Raw genomic sequence first — 21,395 nt, 5'->3', positions numbered from 1 at the left:
AAGGTGACAAGTATATAGATTGTAACAGTCATTAAAAAAAAAAAAAAAAGAAAGAAAAGAAAGAAAGAAAGAAAAGAAACTGTGCCACAAATTATTTGTTAGTAACAACAAAAGCTCAAATTAAATGGGGAAAAAAAAAAGCTTTAACTACTGAGAATGTTTAATACTTTGCAATTATTTTAGTTAACAAAATCAAAATATATTTTCACAATTAAATACAATACCAATTTGGCAGATATTGAAAAAATATATGACACTTCAGCATTTATAAAAGCTATTTAAAGCCTTTAAACATGAAAAGAAAGTACCTTATTATTGCAGTAATCTAGAAATAAAAGTTAAGAGTTTATGTCCACAGGGTTGTCAGATAGCTATTTCTAATGAAATATAAGATTTAACATTGCCAAACTCTGTAATTACTACTGGACAAACAAACTTAACCATATAAAAATCTGTCCTTGATTTTTAAAAGTTTGTATCGATCACCAAATTCAATGTAAATTAACGCAAACTAATATGCATCAGAAAAAAAAACCAATAGTATAGGGTCTGTCAACATGAAGTACCAAAAAAAAAAAATCATCTTTCCGTATTCTAGGCCAGTGGATCTAAAAATAAGTCATCTTAATTTTCTTAAAAGAATTTGGTGCTTGTGAAAAGCACCAGATTGACAGTCATGGGAACTAAAAATCTTCTATTTAACTGAAAGAACAGGGGAAAGGGCAATGCAGGCTTCAGTGCAAGCTTCCCTACAGTGGGCCTTAATCCTTTTCAGAGCTCACACCCTGGGGGTGAGAGGACAGGTTAGTGGTTCTTAACCAATGAATCCTCAGTCCTTCTGCATAAGATGATCAATACGAAATCTAATTTTATCATGGATTCTTATCCTTAATTAAAAGGACCAAGATCACCAACTCATACCATGTAATCAAAACAAGTTTTTTATGAGAATAACATCATGTCAACTAACCTGGTTGGGAAAAGGACTGCTCCAAGCATCTGGATTCCTACCCATCTCCCTCATCACAGAGCTCTCGCTTTAACTTTTTTCTTTTACACATTTCCTCATTTCAGCACCTTGCTAATTATAATTATATTTTTCTCACTGGTGAACTAGTTCTAATATAGCTGTTCAGCAATGTTAAAGTAAAAAATAATAGAGGTTTAAAAACATCATTTCAATTATAAATAGATTTATTTATTAAAAGACTCAACTTGAGTAGTAAGTAGTAATAACAGAAGGATAGAAATTTTGGCTTCTACTCCTTTGGTTCCTTTAAATTTTTGGTAGAATTGTGGAAATAAGTCAAAACATGCAAACTGCAAAAGAGGTAAAATAGCCTGGATAATTCACATAAAAGGCTAATTAAATAATGATTAATCAACAATTAATATTAGGTATGATATAGCCCTATCAATTTCCAAAGAAGCATCTAGAGTAAGCTTACTATAGAAAAATACATATGAAACACCTAGATATAGTTAAGTTACTGCAATTGAAAATTAGGATTTCCTGAAAATTCAAATTTCACTTATTATTAGAAGAAACATTTTTGTAATTTTTTTCTAATATCATACTTTCTAAGGAATATGTTATTATTCCCTATAAACAAATTATGTGCCACTAGATACAAATAAGTCTTTCAGGACAGCAAGAAATCATTTAGAAAATCTTCAATGTATTACTTCCCTACTTTGTTACCACTATTACTTAACAGTATACTCACTACCAACGATTCATTTACTCACAATCAGTTGTTTGAAAAAATGGTTTTTCAAAGAAGTAGTTTTCTAGAACTTGCTAATAAAATCAATAGAAATCTCATAGATTTTAAAGTACTTAAAATCAAAGGAAAAATGTTTAATGTGGAAGCTGTAACAAAATTTCTCTCAATTTTTCTCAAAGAAATGGCATTCTTATCAGTCTTTAGAACAGAAGATGCTAAGATATGTTAACAAAATGTATAAATAGGGTAGCTCACTAATAACTATTTGTAAAAGTTCAACTATTTAAAATTAACTTATTTGAATAGGATTTATTCATAACATCACAGAAGGTCAAAGTGCAATTTCAAATGTTCAATGTCTTATTTAAAACAAGTTTTAGTTTTAAACTCCTAAGTTTATAATGCATTAATTAAGCTTTAGCTAGAATAATGCTTTGAATGTATTCATAATTTTTTAAACTTTTAAGTATTTTCAAATAAGAACTATACTTATCTTTTGACATCTGTGCAAATTCAAATCATTAAAATAAGTGAAACAAAAATGTTCTTAGTTATAAGTCATTAGAAAGAAACCATACAAAATTTTAAATAATTATTTTAACTTAAGAGAAAATTACCTGATTCACCTCTGTCTGTTCTGGATTAATATAAATCTTATACTGCAGTTATGTGTAGAAAATTAAATGGCATATCTCAGTATTAATGATACATGAAAAATCTACATTCACCAAAAGACAAACTAGAATATGATTAGATTCCTCAAAAGGATTTTTAAACAAATTCCCTTCCTGTACTTAAAGGCCGCTTTTAAAAATTTTATGTGAATATTAACTTTTAAGTAACCTAGATAAACTAACTATCCACTAAAGTATATTCAGAACAATCCTTTTCATACTGTTTGTTAAAAGTACTATTTTTAGATGAAGATAAACTAAACAATTGCAAATATTTTGTGTATCAAAAATGCCCTTTTAACTTAGTACTGAGCAGTGACTTACAGGTACTAATCTTAAACAAGGTATGCTTAAATACAGTTTAATCAAGAGTATATGACTAGGGCTTCCCTGCTGGCGCAGTGGTTAAGAATCCACCTGCCAATGCAGGGGACACGGGCTCGAGCCCTAGTCCGGGAAGATCCCACATGCCTCGGAGCAACTAAGCCCGTGCGCCACAACTACCAAGCCTGCGCTCTAGAGCCTGTGAGCCACAACTACTGAAGCCAGAGAGCCTAGAGCCTGTGCTCCGCAACAAGAGAAGCCACCACAGTGAGAAGCCCTCACACCCCAACAAAGAGTAGCCCCCGCTCGCTGCAACTAGAGAAAGCCCGCGCGCAGCCAGAAGACCCAACACAGCCAAAAATAAATAAATAAATAAATTTATATTAAAAAAAAAAAAGAGCGTATGACTAGGCTTGTGGTTCTTAACTTTTTAAGGTTACTCTGACTACTTTGTGAATGATGAAAAAGGCATTTATGCACCAATATGTAAAATGTTGCACACAATTTTAAGGGGTTATCCACAAACCTCTGATAACTTTTCAGAAAATACTGGTAACATCTCAAAAAACTAAAACTGAGTTTCGATTGACAGCAGAAAATTAGAAAAATTATTCATAAGACAAATGAATTTCACTAAGCTAATATAGTCAAACGTATTACTATCAGGGATTTTAAAAATCTATATAACTACACAAGGAAGAATCACTCACTGGCTAGAACCAACAGGTGGGGTAAAAAAAAATTACTGCTGATTAATTATAATGGACAACTGGAGAAACAGAAACAAAAAGGAGTAAGGAATAGTATTTGTTGATCCTCACTTCGGATGTGACCCCATGCTATGTGTCTTCCCTTTGTTGCCTTATTTAATCTTCACGATAAACCTAGAAGGCAGCTTGTATAACTTTTATTTTACATATGAAAACTGTGTCTTAGTGGGGTTAAGAAACTTAAAGCTACACTAGGAAATGGTGGAGCTGCAATTTGAAACCGGGATTGTATGGCTTTCAACATCATGCTCTCTCCATTAGTCAACGAACTATGAATTTGTAAAGAATTTGTAACTTGTTGAATAACATGTCTATGACACACAAGGTATCTTAAGCCACTAACTAGGTTATCGGCCTTGAACAGCCAACTTAAGCTAAAACTAAATTTTCTCCAGCTCTAAGGTCTAGGAAGTACTCATTCTACTTTATTCTTAAGTCTCAATGAGATTTATCCAAAATGTATTTTGTTTTTGTTTATATCTTGCTTTGTGCAACAAAACATGAATTGAGGTATATTATTATTTTATAGATTAAGTACACAGGCTTACAGAAGTTAAATAGTTTGCCCAAGGTCACACAACCAGTAAGGGTAATGACAGGATTAAAACTCAGATCTCTAAACTTTAAACCCAACATTCTTTTTACTTGGGCTCAGCAAGCATAACTATTTTTACTTGCATCTGAATTAAGAGACATCAATTTATAAATCCTCCCATTCAAGGCACAAACAAAATGAATACAATGTCCTTAAAATACGATTTCTTCAATTCCAAATATGAAGAAATTTCAAACAAAATGTTAAAAAACAAGATAGTGATAATCACACCATTCTTTCCTTCCCAACATGCAAAGAATAGCATAATCTTTATGTAAAGTCAAGGTAACTAGAGACATATTTCTGTGTAGGATGTCAAACTCAAGCCAACACTCCCATCACAAATAGAAATGGATAAATTGAAAAGGAAAAAAACCCATTATTTTTAAAACATCAGAAAATTCTGGAAGCAACAAGGACTAGATGAAATAAAATCCAGAGAAGTAAAGAGCCCTTTCTAAATCATTTGATGATTATGTACTGGCCATTTTCTTTCTTTGTTGATTAGAGAGGTCAGCTGAGGATTAGGCTTGGCACCAGTGGGACTCTACTAGGGAAAAGGGAAATCAACAGGGCTTTTGTAGGTTGTACAGCCTGGCCCAATGGACTGGAAATTAGATGTACCCTAAAATGCAAAGCCAGTTTTCCCTAGAGACACTGCTGAATTCTGGGGCAGCATGGAAGGATGGGGGACCAAGACAAAAAGGCAGAGAAAAATTACTCATAGTCTCCTAGTATTTAGGAGACAAAATTCTGCTAGACGGAGGAGGATCTGCAACAAACTCATGATTGGTCTCCCCCTCAAAACACCTGAACCTGCATAAGATGGAAAGCTAAACTCAAAATATCCAAAGGATACAACCTTCTGAGGAGAGGAGACAAAGACCTGCCAGGCCTCAATCAAAAGTCTGGAAGGGCCATACCCAAGAAACAGAAAACCAGAGATGGACTGAATCTACTAAACTTGCAACCCAGCCCAACCCACCTCAATCTCTGATTAGATCAAAGTGATCCTTCTCCTCAAGCTATCTGCCTAACACAGGACAGATGGGACCCTTGATTTTGGAAGATTTTTTCTGGAGTTTCTACTTCATTCTGTTTATAACATCTAGCATAAAATTAAAAACTGTAAGAGCCAGGAAAAAATGACCAATAATCAAAAGAAAAAACCCACAGAAACAGATCCACAGATAATCCAAGTATTGGTATTAGTCGACAGGAATTTAAATTAACTATGATTAGTACATTCAATTAAATAGAGAGAAAAGATGGACAAAATGGGTGAAAAGATGAAGAATTTCAAAAGAGGACTAGCCTCTATAAAAACATCAAATGGACCTTCTAGAACTGAAAAATACACTATCTGAAATTAAGAACTCATGGCATGGGGTAACAGCAGACTGGACACTGAAGAAGATGAGCAAATCTTTCCATAAACCACCACACCAATACTATGTTCTAAATGTTCAGAGGGAACTGAATGTCAGCCAGCTCTAGGCAAAACACATTTTAAAGGAGTCTAACACATCTTTAAAGTCCCAGTGCCATCTCTGCACATTTAAGACTCAAAGTTTACACTTCTTTCTTGCATATCCTCTTTCATAATGAGAATTTAATTTAGTAACATGTTTTTACTCCAGCTAAAAACAAATCGTCAGTGCCATTCACACTAACAGCAGTAATTTATTTAGTTTATGTAAGAATCAGTTTCCTAAGTTTCAAGCCTAAAGTATTCTTTAAAATGAAACAGCAATAAATATATTCTTCTGGTCCTAAGAAATTTTTTACATGAGATCCTTTTTCCACAGCAATTGAAGTAAGGTTTGAAAGAGGTTAAACCTATTTCTTTATCCTTATAATGTGGGAGATACTGAAGAAGAGGCAAGAAACTGCAAACTGAACACCTAAGGTTAGATGGGTGTTAGAATACCAGACTCTACCTTCAGTGCGAGTCCCTGTCCCTCCTACTTTGCATTAACTCCTTACATGACATTCTCAGTCTCTCTAAGAGTAAATACACAAGTTTTAAGGAAGGGTGTAATATTATAAAAAAAAAAAAACTTTACCAGAAATAATGAAATAATGTGTACTTATTTATTAGGGAGTGAGAACCTGATAATTTTTCAAAGACAGGGATGTTGATTTTTGTTTTTATAACAGTAAAATAGAAGCAAAAGGAATATATCAACTCTCAGTTGTCCAACTGGAACTTTGTATAAAATCTGATTAAAGTATACTGTTTTCCTGCATCTTTACCTCCTTTATGGCCTCCTTCCTTTACTGTTAGTTTGTATTTTCAAGAAATACAAATTTGTTTAAATATTAGGGAAAAAATAATTGGAAAGCTAAGTCTGCTGAAAAACTAAAGTACTGCAAAAGCTAATATAAAATGCTTGAACATTGTTACCATTTATAAATCAACTGGATAAACTTACAACACTCAGTGGGCCTGAATCTCCTATCTTGTGAAATAATGATCTTTTAAACTCCCCCTGCTTCCATGTATAAAATTAAATTATGATAAGTAATAAAAAATAGCTTGATTTTGTATCCTTATCAAAGAGTGAAAAAAAAGCATATCTGAGGCTTTAAGCGTGGGTTCAAATTATTGGCCTAGCTTTGTAGACTGTGGGATCTCAAATAGATTACTTAACTTCTGAGCCTCAGTTTTCTCATCCTTAAAATAAGAATAATATGAATGCCTACTCTTGGAATTTGGGGAAGATTGAATGACACAGTACAAGTAAATTGATTAACTCAATGACCCTGGCATAAAGTGAACACTCAAGATTAGAAGAGAACATATGGGTTTTGCAATATATATGTGTATCAGATCATCATGTTGTACACTTTAAACTTACGCAATGTTATGTGTCAATTACATCTCAGTAAAGCTGGGGGTGGGGGAAGAATGCATGGGGTAGATCTTATGTTAAATGTTCTCGTCACACCTACACACACAAAAAAAGAGGAAGGAAAGGAGTGAATTATTAGAGGTGATGGTTGGGTTTATGGCATCACTTATAATGTTGGTTTCACAGACGTACACTTATCTTGAACATATGAAAGCCCTTATAAATATGTTATATTTATAGAAATAAAGCAATTGGATAGCATTCGTTAAAAAAAAGTTAGCACTGGTTTTCCTATACTTTCAATTAATAATAATGACTGTCATAAGAATACATTTAATTCATCATCTCTTGCTTACCAGAAACTTTTCAAGATCGCCCTTCACTAAAATTTCATTACGATGTTTTTAAGTTTGTTTTGCTTTCATTACCTGAAACATGTTAGAAGCATTTTTCTTTATCTAATTCTTCAACCAAATGTTCACAGACGTTCTCATCTTATGATTCAGAGTTACTGAACACAAATGCTCAAATCTCAAACACAGAGTAAATTAGAGTTCTAAAAGTTTTGGGTAACTTTTAATACTGTTAGTATAACTGAGTAAGTATACTTCAAATTCCTCTCATATACAAATATTTGCAGCTCTTTGGTTATGATTGTCCTAGGTTCACTTTCCCTTGAGTTTTTTTAAGTCTTACAGGGCTGCATTCTCACTCAAAACCCTCTATATATATTCCTTTTGCTTCTACCTCTTCCATTTGGATTTTCCACCCCTTCTATACCCCAACCAAAGTAACTCACAATTATTGGATAACTAAACTTGAGGTTGAGAGAAAAGATATCTAGAAGTAAATCTAAGCATACTACAACTTAAAGTAAAAGAAATACAGTTAGATTAGATACAGGCCTATACAGGCCATTTTTTTTTTTTTAATCAAAGTTTCAAAACTAAATAGCAATTATCCAAAAAAACTCAGAGAAGCCAAGAAAGTAAAAGAAAAACTAAAAAAAAAGAAAGAAAGAAAATATTTTACTAAAATGTTAATTCTTTAGATTTGAAATAAAAATCAATATTGAGAACTTCTTTACTTAGAAATAGCGATGTTTTGTAGACCTACACAGCTCAATTTCACAGGATTATAGATTTTTAGGGCTGGAAAGTACCTAGAGAGATCAGTCAGCCTCTCTTCTTCTGAGATTAAAAGAAAAAGAAGGTGGGGGGCGGGTGGTGAAAGTCCAGGCTCAGAGGGGTTTTAAGCGACTCTCTCAAAGTCACTCAGCTTCAAACACTGATTTACTATTGTTTATACTTTATCACACTGCTCCTGGAGAAAAAAAAAAATGTTATTTACTCTAAAAGACAAGATGCTTTTATTTACTTAGGAATCTTATTTTGAATAGTGAGGACTATATCTTCTGAAATGTTACGTTCTTACTACTCAAGAATTTCAAAAGCCAAAAGGTATATTCATTCAGCAAATACTTATTGAACATAAAGTAGATGAGAGGCACTGTGAGAGGCACTGGGGATATAGTAGTTAGCAAGACAAACACTGGGAAGAATAATAATAAAATGATATTAATAGCAACTGCCATTAACTAAGTACACACTATAGCCAAAATACTATACTAAGTACTCTACATGCACTTGCTCTAATTTTTAAAACAACACTACAAAGAAGAGATTAACGCCATCTTACAGAGGTAAAAACTGAGGTTTAGAGAGAGTGAACTGATTAGTCATTCTGAGTAAGTACCACTTTCCAAACCAGTTCCTCTAGCACCAAAGTGCAGGTCCCAGCTACCACATGTTGCAGCCTATTTCCCTATTCCTAAAGAAATGATTCCCTGATATAGGACGACATACAAATAAAAGTATAAAGGGAATGGAAAGATACACTATTTACAACAAATCCATATAGAGAGCACTTTTAGAAAGTCACACAATTTTGGTCATCATATGTAAGAGAGAGATTAAAGCACTAAAAAAAGGAGGTAAGACAACTCATAAGATTAAGAACTTGGTGTATAAACATTCTAAAACTTAAAGAGTTCTTCAGTCAGAAAGGATAATGGCTGAGAGCATATATAAACAAAGTCTATAAAACCACTAAATGTGGGATATTTTATATATATATGCAAAATCTTAGAAGACTGAAACTAATAGTTACTTTAGGATGGAAAACAAACTAAAACAAAAAATACTGTAACACAATGTACAGTAAAATTATGAAACTTGTTTCCTCAATAAATGAGCCAGGCTGAAAGCAAAACAAGTCATAAAGAGTTCACTTACTTAGACATCAATTTTCAAAACTATAATATTACAATTAAGGCACAATCAAAAAGCAAAGTATAATCACAAGTATCAACAAAAATAAGCTTTTGCAAAGTAAAGGTCATAAAATCTATTTAATGAAGCTGAAGCATTTTATTTGCTTGTAAGCTCCTCAAGCTCTTACAAAGAACACCAAAAGGCTGAGGTTTTCTGTTTTATTGTCTTCCAAGCACTTATCACTGTTTGTAATTACCTCATTGCTTTTTGTCTATTTTTTAAGTCTACAAGAGGAAACATATAACCTCTAAACAGTACCTAAACAGCATCTTAAACAGTACCAAGCCCACAGTGCAGCTTTAGAAATATTAATTGAATTAATGAATAAGTAACTTCCAGAGAATGGCATACTAGCAACATAAAGAAGTGGTAGCTAAAACCAGCAATTTCATAAGACAGATATGCTTATATTCTAAGAGTAGCAACTGTATTCAATAAGTCATTTTAAACATTTTCTATTAAAACAAATATATGTTATGTAATAGAATATAAAATTCAGATGAGTGTCTGAGATGTAACACAAGACTTCAAGCATATTTTGTGATTGTAGGTGGTTACTTCATATTTCTAGACCCTAAGGACATATATTTATTGTCTTTTGTTATTAGAGCTACTTCATGAAAAACATGACAAGTACTTACAAACTTAAACTACCTCCGCACTCATCTAGCCAATTCTCCAAATAGACTACATGCTCTTTGGGTATAGCGTTAATATAAATCTTTCAATCCGCAGCACAGTAGTTATTTGTCAAAACACTTCTATAAAAAGAGGACATTCAGACTTTCATTTTCAGCGATGATGCAGCAATAGGCACCAGATTTACCCTCTGGCCTGAAACCACCAAAACAAACAAACAAACAAACAAAAAACCAAAATACCCCTCAAAGCATATAAAACTGTTTTCAAGACAATGGATGACAACGAAAGACCAGAATTCCTGGGAGACCAGAGACAAATGAGAAAGGCCCTATGATTTCCCATGATTACTGATGTCAGAGAGCTTCCAGGCCACAGTGAATGGAGGGAGAGCCCAGACAAAGCCTGGGAACTCCGAGTTAAGGAGACTGAGCTGAGAATCTGAGGAAACCAAGGCAGCTAGAAGCCACAGAACAGAGTACCAGAGAGGAAAGTGCTGCAAAGAACTCCAAAGATCTACGATATTCCCTACTGAGTATTAAGGTGAGTGCTGAGCAGCACATGTGGGTAAGGAAACTACCAAAGGTAGAGCAAAGAACTACTAGAAAGGATTAGAGGAAGAGTATCCAAAACTGACAAAGATCCAGCACAAAGCCTCTTTCCATGAGCCAGACTAGAGAACATCACAATTAACAAGCTACTGAGTAAAGTAACCAGGAAGGTCTTGCCTCACCAGTGCTCAGCCCTAGACTAAACACTGCTCTGGTTCCTCGAGAAGTTAAGCACAAATTGTGATATATATGCATAATGGGATATTATTCAACCATAAAAAAGAATGGAGAATTGATACACATTACAACACAGAGGAACCTTGATGAATGCTCCTAAAATTTAAGGAAGAAATAATGCATATTCTGCACAAACTCATCCAGAAAACTGAAGAGGAGGGAACACTTCCCAACTCATTTTGTGAGGCTATCACTACCCCAATGCCAAAATCAGACATTACGAGAAAAGACTACAGAAAAATATCCCTCATGAACACAGATATAAGACTTCAAAACAAACTTATAGTCTATCAAATCCAACAAAAATATTAAAAGAAAAATAGACAAGACCAAGTGAGGTTCATTCCAGGAATGCAAGGTTGGTTTAACATCCAAAAATCCAATCAATTCCACGTATTTCTAAACTAAAAACGAAAAACCATATAACCACTCTAAAGAAGCAGAAAAGGTATGTGACAAAATCCAACATCTATTCCTGATAAAAACTCTCCACAAACTAGTAGAATAAAACTTACTCAGATGATAAAGGACATCTACAAAACCCTGTAATTAATATGATATGGAATGATGAAAGTGAGAATGCATTCCCCCTAATATCAGGAGCAAGACAAGGACATATGTTCTCACTGCTTCTAATCAGTGTTTTTCTGGAGATTCTAGTCAGTGCAGTTAGAAATAAATAAACAAATTAAATCCAAAGCAAGGAGAAGAAATAATAAAAATAAGAGCAAAAAATCAGTGAAATTGAAAACAGAAAAATAGAGAAAATCAGGCCTAAAGGAGTCTACTCTCATCACTCCTATTCAACATTTTACTGGAAATCCTACTCAGTGAAAAAAGAGAAAAAGAAATAAAAGGTATACAGATTAGAAATCAAGAAATAAAACAACATGGTTATCTATGTAGAAAATCCCATAGAATGTACAAAAACATTCCCGGAATATAATAAGATCACAGGACACAATGTCAATATACAAAAATCTATTGTATTTTTTATGTACTAGCAATGAACAACTGGAAATCAAAAATTTTAAAAATACCATTAATAGCACCAAAACCAAAGAAATAAATACGTATAAAGCTAACAAAATATATGCATGATCTGTATGCTATGTAAAAAATTACAAAATACTGATAAAAAAGAAATCAAAGAAGACCTAAATAAATAGAGAGGTATGCCACATTAATGGTTTAGAAGACTTGTTGTTAAGATGTCAATTTTCTCCATATTCATCTATAATTTCAATCCATCAAAATCTCAGCATATTTTTTTAGACATGACAATCTGATTCTAAAATATATATGAAAAATGAAAGAAATCAGAATAGCCAAAACAATCCTGAAAAAGAAGGATGAAATTTGGAAGACTTGCCCTACCTGATTTCCACACTTACTATGAAGCTATAAGGTACTAAACTATATATATATATATATATATATATATATATACACACACACACACACACACACATATATATATGTATATATATGTATATATATGTATATATATATACACACACACTAGATACTATATATACATATATAGAGATGTATCTTGTTTATAGTACTTTATAGTTTTATAGTAGGTACTACAGCACTATAGCATATATATATACTATATACTATAGAGCTATAAAGTATTATAAATAAGACCACATGGTATTGAAATCAAGATGGACACACAGAAGTCAACAGAACAGAGTCCAGAAATAGATCCACATAAATATGGTTGATTGACTTTTGACAATGTACCAATACAATGGCAATTTAATGGAAAAAGGATAGTCTTTTCAACAAATCATCCTGGAAAACTTGAAGTCATAAGCAAAAAATGAACTTTGATCTATATCTCACACCTATACAAATACTGTCTCAAAATGGGTGATATATCTAAAAGTAAAATGCAGAAGAGATCATAGGAGAAAAATGTTGTGACCCTAATTTAGGCAAAGAATTCTTAGATATGACACCAAATGCACAATCAATTTTTAAAAAATTAACAAATTGGACTTAAGCAAAATAAAAAGCTTTTGCTCTGCCAAAGACAATAAGAGAATGAAAAGACAATTACAGACTGCAAAAATATATTTGCAAGTTATATATCTGACAAGGGATGTCCTTCAATTGGTGAATGGATAACAAATTGTGATACATCCATACAATAGAATGCTACTCAGCAATAAAAAAGAATAAACTATTGATACATGAAACAAAATAGATGACTCTAAAATGCACTACCTGAATGAAAGAAGCCAGATTCAAGTGGCTATATACACTGTATACTTCCATTCATACAACATTCTAGAAAAGGCAGAACCATAGGGATAGAGAACAGATCAGTGTTGCCAGGGTTTAAGAACTGAAGAGGGTGTGACTGCAGTGGGACAGAAAAAGGAAGTTTTTTGAAGTGAAAGAACTGTAATGTATCTTGATTGTGGCAGTAGTTACACAACTCTATGCATTTGTCAAAAATCATAGAACTGTACATCAAAAAGAGAAAATTTTATTGTATATTAAATAATTTTCAAAAATAGGCTAAGGTAATTTTTTTAAAAGGAAAAGGCAGACTTCCCTGGTGGCACAGTGGTTGAGAATCCGCCTGCCAGTGCAGGGCAGGGGACACGGGTTCAAGCCCTGGTCCAGGAAGATCCCACATGTCGCGGAGCAACTAAGCCCGTGTGCCACAACTACTGAGCCTACGCTCTAGAGCCCGCGAGACACAACTACTGAGCCCGCACACCTAGAGCCCATGTCCTGCAACAAGAGAAGCCACTGCAATGAGAAGCCCGCGCACCACAATGAAGAGTAGTCCCCTCTCCCCGCAACTAGAGAAAGCCTGAGCGTGGCAACAAAGACCCAACGCAGCCAAAAAATAAATAAATTTAAAAAAAATTAATTAAAAGGAAAAGGCAATTTGGAAGATCTAAAAATAATAATAATAATAGGACAGATTAAAAACCAGGTCTCTGGAACATGGCCAGGTCATAAAAAGGATCACTCATTTGGGGTTGGGTTTCAAAGGCAAGGCAGAAATCTAGTTATTCAAACTGTTAAGTAACGTTAGGAAGGTGAAAATGCTAAGCTGCATATGGAGTATGCCTTTGGTCCTGATTTGCCTTAGAGTGAGACAATTCTAACCGTATAAGACGATTCCACATCACAAACGAGGACAAAGCAGAGGTTCAGAGGGGTTCAGAGGCTGGCAATCAGGCTGGGTTTTAGCTTTTAATTATACTAGTACCTCTAAATCAAGGGTTCTTAACATGGAATACCTAGATAGAATTCCAGCAGTCTGTGAAAGTGGACAGAACAAAAATTCATCTTTAATTTCACTAACCTCTAACTGAAATGTTACATATGTTACATATGTTACATATGAAATGTTACAAATATTACATATGAAATGTTACATTTCCTTAGGCTATGAATGCATGCAACTAACTGTGGTAGTTTAAATAGGACCTATATATTTATCACTCATAGAAATCACAGATTTTTCCTATCACATCATACTACCATGAGTCCCCTGCTATCTTATTTTGCATGCATTAATAAATATTTATAAATCACACATTTGAGGGGTTTTAGTATTTTGATAACTATGTAATTGGTTTCCTGAATAATCCAATGTATTTGATTTTATACATTTAAGATACATTAAACCTTTCCAAATACAAATAAAACATTATTCTAAGAAAGGGTTCATAGGCTTCCCCAGACTATCAAAGGGGTCTATGATAAATAAAAGGTTAAAAATCCCTGCTCCAAATCATCCTGCCCCCATCTTACAAAGCACCCCTTTTTTCAGGGCCTCTAATACTCTTCATACATGCATGAAGGGTCCCTCTCTCCAATTATAAAATAGTTTAAACCCTCGACAAGAAAATGCACAGTTTTTTAAGCAGTAGTCAAATTTATTATGCCCACTGGACAAAAGAGTCCATATAAAATTAAATCATATAAATACAAGAAAGACCTTATACGTAATAATACACAGTTGAATGAAATGTACTTTCTGAAACTACAGACTGAAATAACCTAAAAAAGTCAATCTAGCTTATGTCTCAAATAAGAAGGAATTTAATGAAAGCATCTGAAATATGATCTTCTTACTAAGAATTCATGGAGAAGGGTAGGAAGTTTACTCTTGTTTTCTAAATCCTACACTGTGTGCACATTGCAATATCTTGTTTACTCATTTAAAAAGTAAAAAACAGAATCTCAAAACCTCAAAAAAATAAAAATAACTAGGTCACAAAGGTTTCTACAGTAATAAAACTCTCTGATTCCTTGGGTTAAATAACAGCAAACGGCCAACCAAGTAAGATATAGCAGTCACTTAAACAATGGAAATGCCCAAACAGTAAGAGGTAGTGAGAGGCTCTAAACTATAAGAGCTACAAATTCAACTGTGGATGCAAGGACAACCATATTTTTTTTCCTTTTAATCTATCGTAGAAAGATAATCTGGTGAGAACTATGGGGGGAAAAAAAAGAAATATTCTTGGAATATAAAAAAGTAAATATTACAAATATTACAGTAAATATTACAATAGTAATTTATTACGAAGGCAATATCTACTCTTCCTATTAATAAAATGCACTAGTTAATATTTTTCAGTAGAAATATACACCTATTATGTAAAACAAAAAGGACAAATAAAATTTGCTTTTCCATATTTCCTATCATGTGATGACAAAATGAAGTGTAGCCACACAAAACTATACATTCAATTTCAATGTAATGGTATTTCATTTTTATACATTTAATTACCACAATTTTTAAAGTTTTTTAACAAAAATGTAACACATTCAATCTATACTAATTTGCCTCATCTCTACCAACATCTTGGAAATTTTTTATTATAAGCAGTCAAATTATTACACTTTAGATCATTTTTTCAGATTACAGGATTACTATGTACTCATCACAGGAAACTTGTAAAATAACAAAAAAATTTCTTTAAATAAAAAAGAAAACAGAATTCCCCATAATTTCACCAAATAAAAATAAGCACTATTACCATTTTATTTCTTCTATGGGTACTATCTTACATATCAGTAATAATGCTATTAATCAATATATATTAGACTCTTACTCTGAGCTCTTCAACTAAAAGCTTTACAAACACTATTTTATTTTATCCTTACAACAGTCCTATTCAAGTAGGGAGGTAAATATTGTCATTTTACAAATATGTCAACTACAGTTTAAAGAGGTTAGGAAGGGACTTTCCTGGTGGCGCAGTGGTTAAGAATCTGCCTGCCAATGCAGGGGACATGGGTTCGAGCCCTGGTCCGGGAAGATCCCGCATGCCACAGAGCAACTAAGCCCGTGCGCCACAACTACTGAGCCTGCCCTCTAGAGTCCACAAGCCACAACTACTGAAGCGCGCGTGCCTAGACCCTGTGCTCTGCAACAAAGAGTAGCCCCAGCTCACCACAAGTAGAGAAAGCCTGCGCAGAGCAACAAAGACCCAATGCAGCAATAAATCAACAAACAAACAAATAAATAAATAGGTTAGGAAACATGCCTAGAAGGTCAGAGATAAGTGGCAGACCTGACCCAAATTTTCAATTACCACCATCAATGTATACATAGAGAACGCTATATTCTACTCTAACGTAATGTCCTATGTCATAAAAATTATGAGTCTAATTTTTAGATTGCTATTTAATATAACAGCATGTGGACATAACTTAATCACTCCTCTATTGGATCAAATTATTTTTGTATAGTATTCAGAATAGTGTGACACATTCAATACAAAAAATAAAAACTAGGTAAATGCAAGATTTGGCTTGTCAACTTCTATATTTAAATTAAAATATAAAATTCAACTTACTCTTTTACTGAGGCAAATAACTGGCCACATACTGCAACCCAGTGTGCAGCAGCAACAAAGGCAGCCACAAAGTAGCCAACGTACATTAACAGGAAGGTTCTTCTTAAGACAACTGTTAACTCTGTTGATGCTGGCTTTAAATTCTTCAGGAGCTACCTAAAGAAAAATTTTAAGAAATAACAACACTGCAATACTAATGTCAATAAACATGTCTCATTAGCATAAATGTTTCTAATTTGTTAGGAAAAGACTTTAGTTTTGAGGCATATAAATAATACCTAAATAATTGACACTCACTTTTCCAGTTAATGAAGAAGGGAATTCTGATTCAAATTTGTTGCTCAGTCCAAATCTATTTTTTAAAAAAAGAAAAATATGTTATTACATGTCATTGTTGCAACAAATACACCTTTAACTTAATCAAAGGTCAAGTAAATAGAGTGCAACTTTATACACAGAATAACAATGGAAGTTTGAGACACACTGTCATCAGCAATTTACGAAATGTAACAAGCAATTTTAGCAGCTGAATCAAAACTTTTATACAAGAGGCTGAGAATATAGAAAGACATGACTTCTTTGGAGCTATCTTTGTGAGCCAAATAGTAATGTGGAAAACAACACAACTGTCCAATTTTGTCAAAATTACTAAGATTCTTCCAATTAAGTAACAGAAAGCTAAAATCTCTGCTATTAATTACTCTTTAGGTCAAGAGCATTTTGTTAACTCTCAAAAAAGTGATAACATGTCTAAGAATGCAAATTACATTTTCTGAGATCAGCATATCTACACTGCTATTACAGCTACAGAATGTTAAAAACACCTGGAACAAAACGGCTACTTCAACTTTCAAATACCAAGACATTTGCTACACATACCCCCAAAGAAATGAAACCAAGGTAGTGCATTTTAACATCTTTAAGCTTTTAAGTGTCTTGAAAGATCATGAGGATTGACTGGGCACTTGACTATTTCTTTGCATAAATTAGTGGGAAAGAATAAAACATTCATAGACAACATTGGTAATAGCAGACTGCACCCTGGAAATAAAATTGAGATGCTTACATATGATGACTTTTACTGGACCCTGGAGCCAAATTTTTTTTCCGGTTTTATTGAGATATACTTGACATTTAACATTGCATTAATTTAAGGTGTACAACCTAATGGTCTGATACATGCATGCATTGTGAAATGATTACCACAGTAAGTTTAGTTCACATCCATCACCTCACGGTTACATTTTTTTTCCTGTGAAGAAAACGCTTAAAATTCACTCTTAGCAACGCTTGAATACACAATACTGCATCTTGGGTAGCTGGCACTGGTAAGAGGGATCCCCTAAGATATTCTGTATGAAACAGCTGGCCAGGTCAAGGGGTTCTAACTCAACCAGCAGTGGAGCTAGAGAGAGAAATCAAATAAGGTAGGCTGTGTGAAGTCAATAAGGAGTGGTGGAGACCAGCCAAGTAGAGGTATACAATTTGTGTGTGTGTGAATGTAATGAGTCAGATCCAGCTGATTACTGTCACACTAGAATGCAGGCCCACCTTTGACAGGTTGTATTTTTCTTCTTCTAAGAGGAGCTGGAAAACCAGATTTCTCTGCAAAATTTCCCACCTTTATAATATTGTGCAAGTCAATCACAACACTTCTGTGGGTCAGGTTGTCGTCTGCATCATGATCTAGACTTCCTTACAACATGTAGATGGTGGCATCTGAGACCATTTTGTCATCATCTTAAGGTACTTTCAAAAATTACTTAATAGCAGCATTGAAATAACATCAATATGTCTTCATAAACAATGGATACTACTTATGAAAAAAAGTTTTGACACTAAACGTAAATTGGCAAACCATTACTGTTTAATATAATTCTGGCATTGGTGATATTCTCTTTACAAGACTCTGAGCTAAACCTGTTTTTTCTGTGGGGGCCTCAGAGCAATGTGGTTCTACTTGAAAATGCCCCTACAGATAACTCACCTACAACTGTAAAGGCCCTAGCATGAGGAAGAGGTATGCAGTGCTCGCTGACAGTTCTATGAGGTCTCTAGATAATGGACTCCCTTTTCATCTATTTCCCTTAAAGGAGATACCATTCAACAAATGTTTATAGAATACTGGACCTTCTAGATTATACATTTCCATCTCTTGTGTTATCTACCTTGGTCTGAAGATCTTCTCCTTCAAGCAATAGGTTTCATTTCAACCATGTTTATTATTGCAATTAACCATCTCCTTCCAACTGGTCCTCAAATTTTTTTAGAAAAGCAACAACCAGATACCTCCAAGTCTCCTAAAGATAAGTATCTTCCCCTTCCATCTTCAGTCATTAAATATTTGGAACAGATTATTTTATCAAATACCTATAGTTTGCCAGTAATATGCTAATTTAGAGGGAGCAATCCAGTATGAGTATAAACCTTAATTTCCTTTCTTTCCAAGCCTGGACAATTCCTTATAATAAGGCTGAGTGTTGATGCTTTGCCCAGGGAGCACTACCAACTAACTGCCCTGCTGTTCCTGCAAGTCAGGGCTCCTTTTAAGTCAGGCTAGTAGTTATTCTTCTGAGTAAGAACTAGCAGTTCCAAGGACATTCTTTAGGCACTCTCCTCTGCAGTCATAATTTTGTTGTGTCTTAACAACAGACAGTAATCCTTTCTCTTTCTTCATCTCACCCCCAAAAGAATGACATGGTTCACAATAGATGGGAGTGCTTAGCTTTGCCACCAGCCTTCTCTTCTTCCCTTTCTTCCTTCCTTCCTTCCTTTATTTATGGCTGCGTTGGGTCTCCGTTGCTGTGCGGGGGCTTTCTTTAGTTGCGGCGAGCAGGGGCTACTCTTTGTTGCATTGCGAGGGCTTCTCATTGCGGTGGCTTCTCTTGTTGCAGAGCATGGGCTCTAGGTGTGCGGGCTTCAGTAGTTGTGGCTCGCGGGCTCTAGAGCACAGGCTCAGTAGTTGTGGTGCACGGGCTCAGCTGCTCCACGCCACGTGGGATCTTCCCGGACCAGGGCTTGAACCTGTGTCCCCTGCATTGGCAGGTGGATTCTTAACCACTGCACCACCAGGGAAGCCCCATTTCCCCTCACTTTTGTTTCCCACCTGCTGAACAAGAATACCTGTAAAGAGGGGCAAGAAGATGCTGCTGTTGAAGGCCTTGGGAGTCTCCCCAGCCCACAGGAGTGAACCCCAACTGCAATCTGCTTTCGCTTTAAAAATGTTTAGACATTTAATATTCAAATCAAGTACTTCATGATTACAGGCAGATTGAGCTATGATACCCAGGCACCCTTTCCTCATTTCCATTTGGAATATAGTACTCTACTATATTCAAACATTTGGGTGAACAAGGGGTGTTCAAACATTTGGTGTCAGGACTTCTTTGGTCTCTTAAATCCTTGAGGACCTCAGTGAGCTTAAGCTTATGTGATTTAGATTTATCACTATTTCTGATTATACATTAGAACTGAGACATCTAAAACATTAAAAATTTTTATTCATTAATGAGCCCAAAATGCTCATTTTTATGCTAACAAAAATAATGTTTTTATGAGAAATATTTCTCAAAACAAAAAATTTTAGTGAGATTTTCACATATCTCTTTAATGTCAGACAATGGAAGACAGCTGAATTCTCACATCTCTTTCTGCATTCAATCTGTAGTGATATGCTCTTTTGGTTAATGTTTATAAAGAAAATTGAGTTTCACCAGATATGTAGTTGGAAATTGTGTATATTCTTTGATACTATAACAAAACTTGATAAGTGCTACCTTATTAAGGATTTCTTGTAAGGAGGAAACAAGCTTTATCAATGAACTTTTAATACTCGATTCAATTAAAATCCACAGTATGTCTTGCATTTTAAATGGATTTATTTTTTCTTACCCATACCTGATTTTATAACTTCATATATTTGTCCCTTGGAAAATATTGGTAGATTGAGTTATGCAGATTTCCAAATGTTGACACACTTCATCGTGTGAGATCAGAATCATCACATTCATTAATATGACCACTGATCTCCTCGTAAGTACTGAGAAGCTATCAAGCTCACAGAGGGCAGATTGTTAAGATTGTTCCCAAATTCCAATTTTCATCTGAAAGCTGGAATTATTGACAACAAATGCTATCAGTTGTTTTACTTGAAGTGATAGTCTTGCTTTACTTAAAAAAAAAAAAATAAGAGGCTGAATGATAACTAACCAGCACTATATAAACAAAAGAAAAAAATGGTTAATTTGAGCTACCACCTATACCTAAAACGAACTTCAAAGCATATTCATTTTAATATTATAGAATGGATAAACACAGGTCCTACTGTATAGCACAGGGAATTATATTCATATCCGGTGATAAACCATAATGGAAAAAAATATGAAAAAGAATGTATATATATGTAGAACTTGACTCTCTTTGCTGTAGAGCAGAAGTTAACAAAACATTGTAAATCAACGATACTATCAATAAAAATAAATTTTTAAAAAAATTAGATGACTTTTTTTCCTAGCTTTGAATGTTACTAATGGAGATAGGCAATGGCTGTGGATTTTAACAGGTGTCCTTGGTATGCATAAGCAATAAAAGCAGGAGAAGGAAAAATACAGGGAAAAGTTGGAAAGGGGAAGTAGAAGGAAAGAGGGAGAGAAGAAATGAAGAAAGTGAGGGTTAGCAAAGTGCTACCAACAACTGTCTTATTTACCATTCAATACCTATTAACTGTCAGTCCATTAGATGCTTGAAAGAAAATGTAGACATGTGCTACATCTACATTTATTCCTATGACCTGAAAGACCTTGTCCTTAATCACTCTTAAAATACTCACATCTTTAGAATTGATA

General features: G+C 34.1%; 1 protein-coding gene across 2 annotated transcripts in view; it reads right to left on the bottom strand.

Annotated features, from left to right (window-relative positions):
• CHIC2 (cysteine rich hydrophobic domain 2) overlaps positions 1-21,395 on the bottom strand; it is a 47,030-nt gene that overhangs the window by 7,682 nt on the left and 17,953 nt on the right. For both annotated transcript variants that reach the window (XM_036852002.1, XM_036852003.1), the window contains exons 2-3: positions 16,849-16,903; positions 16,552-16,707 (exon numbers count right to left, since the gene is read on the bottom strand). In XM_036852002.1, coding sequence (XP_036707897.1) covers positions 16,552-16,707; positions 16,849-16,903 — 211 coding nt within the window. The remainder of the gene's footprint in view (positions 1-16,551; positions 16,708-16,848; positions 16,904-21,395) is intronic.

The sequence above is a fragment of the Balaenoptera musculus genome, chromosome 5, assembly GCF_009873245.2.
Source record: "Balaenoptera musculus isolate JJ_BM4_2016_0621 chromosome 5, mBalMus1.pri.v3, whole genome shotgun sequence".
Taxonomy (NCBI): Eukaryota; Metazoa; Chordata; class Mammalia; order Artiodactyla; family Balaenopteridae; genus Balaenoptera; species Balaenoptera musculus.
The sequence above is the reverse complement of the archived record's forward strand: the minus strand, read 5'-3'. Positions and strand labels throughout refer to the sequence as shown.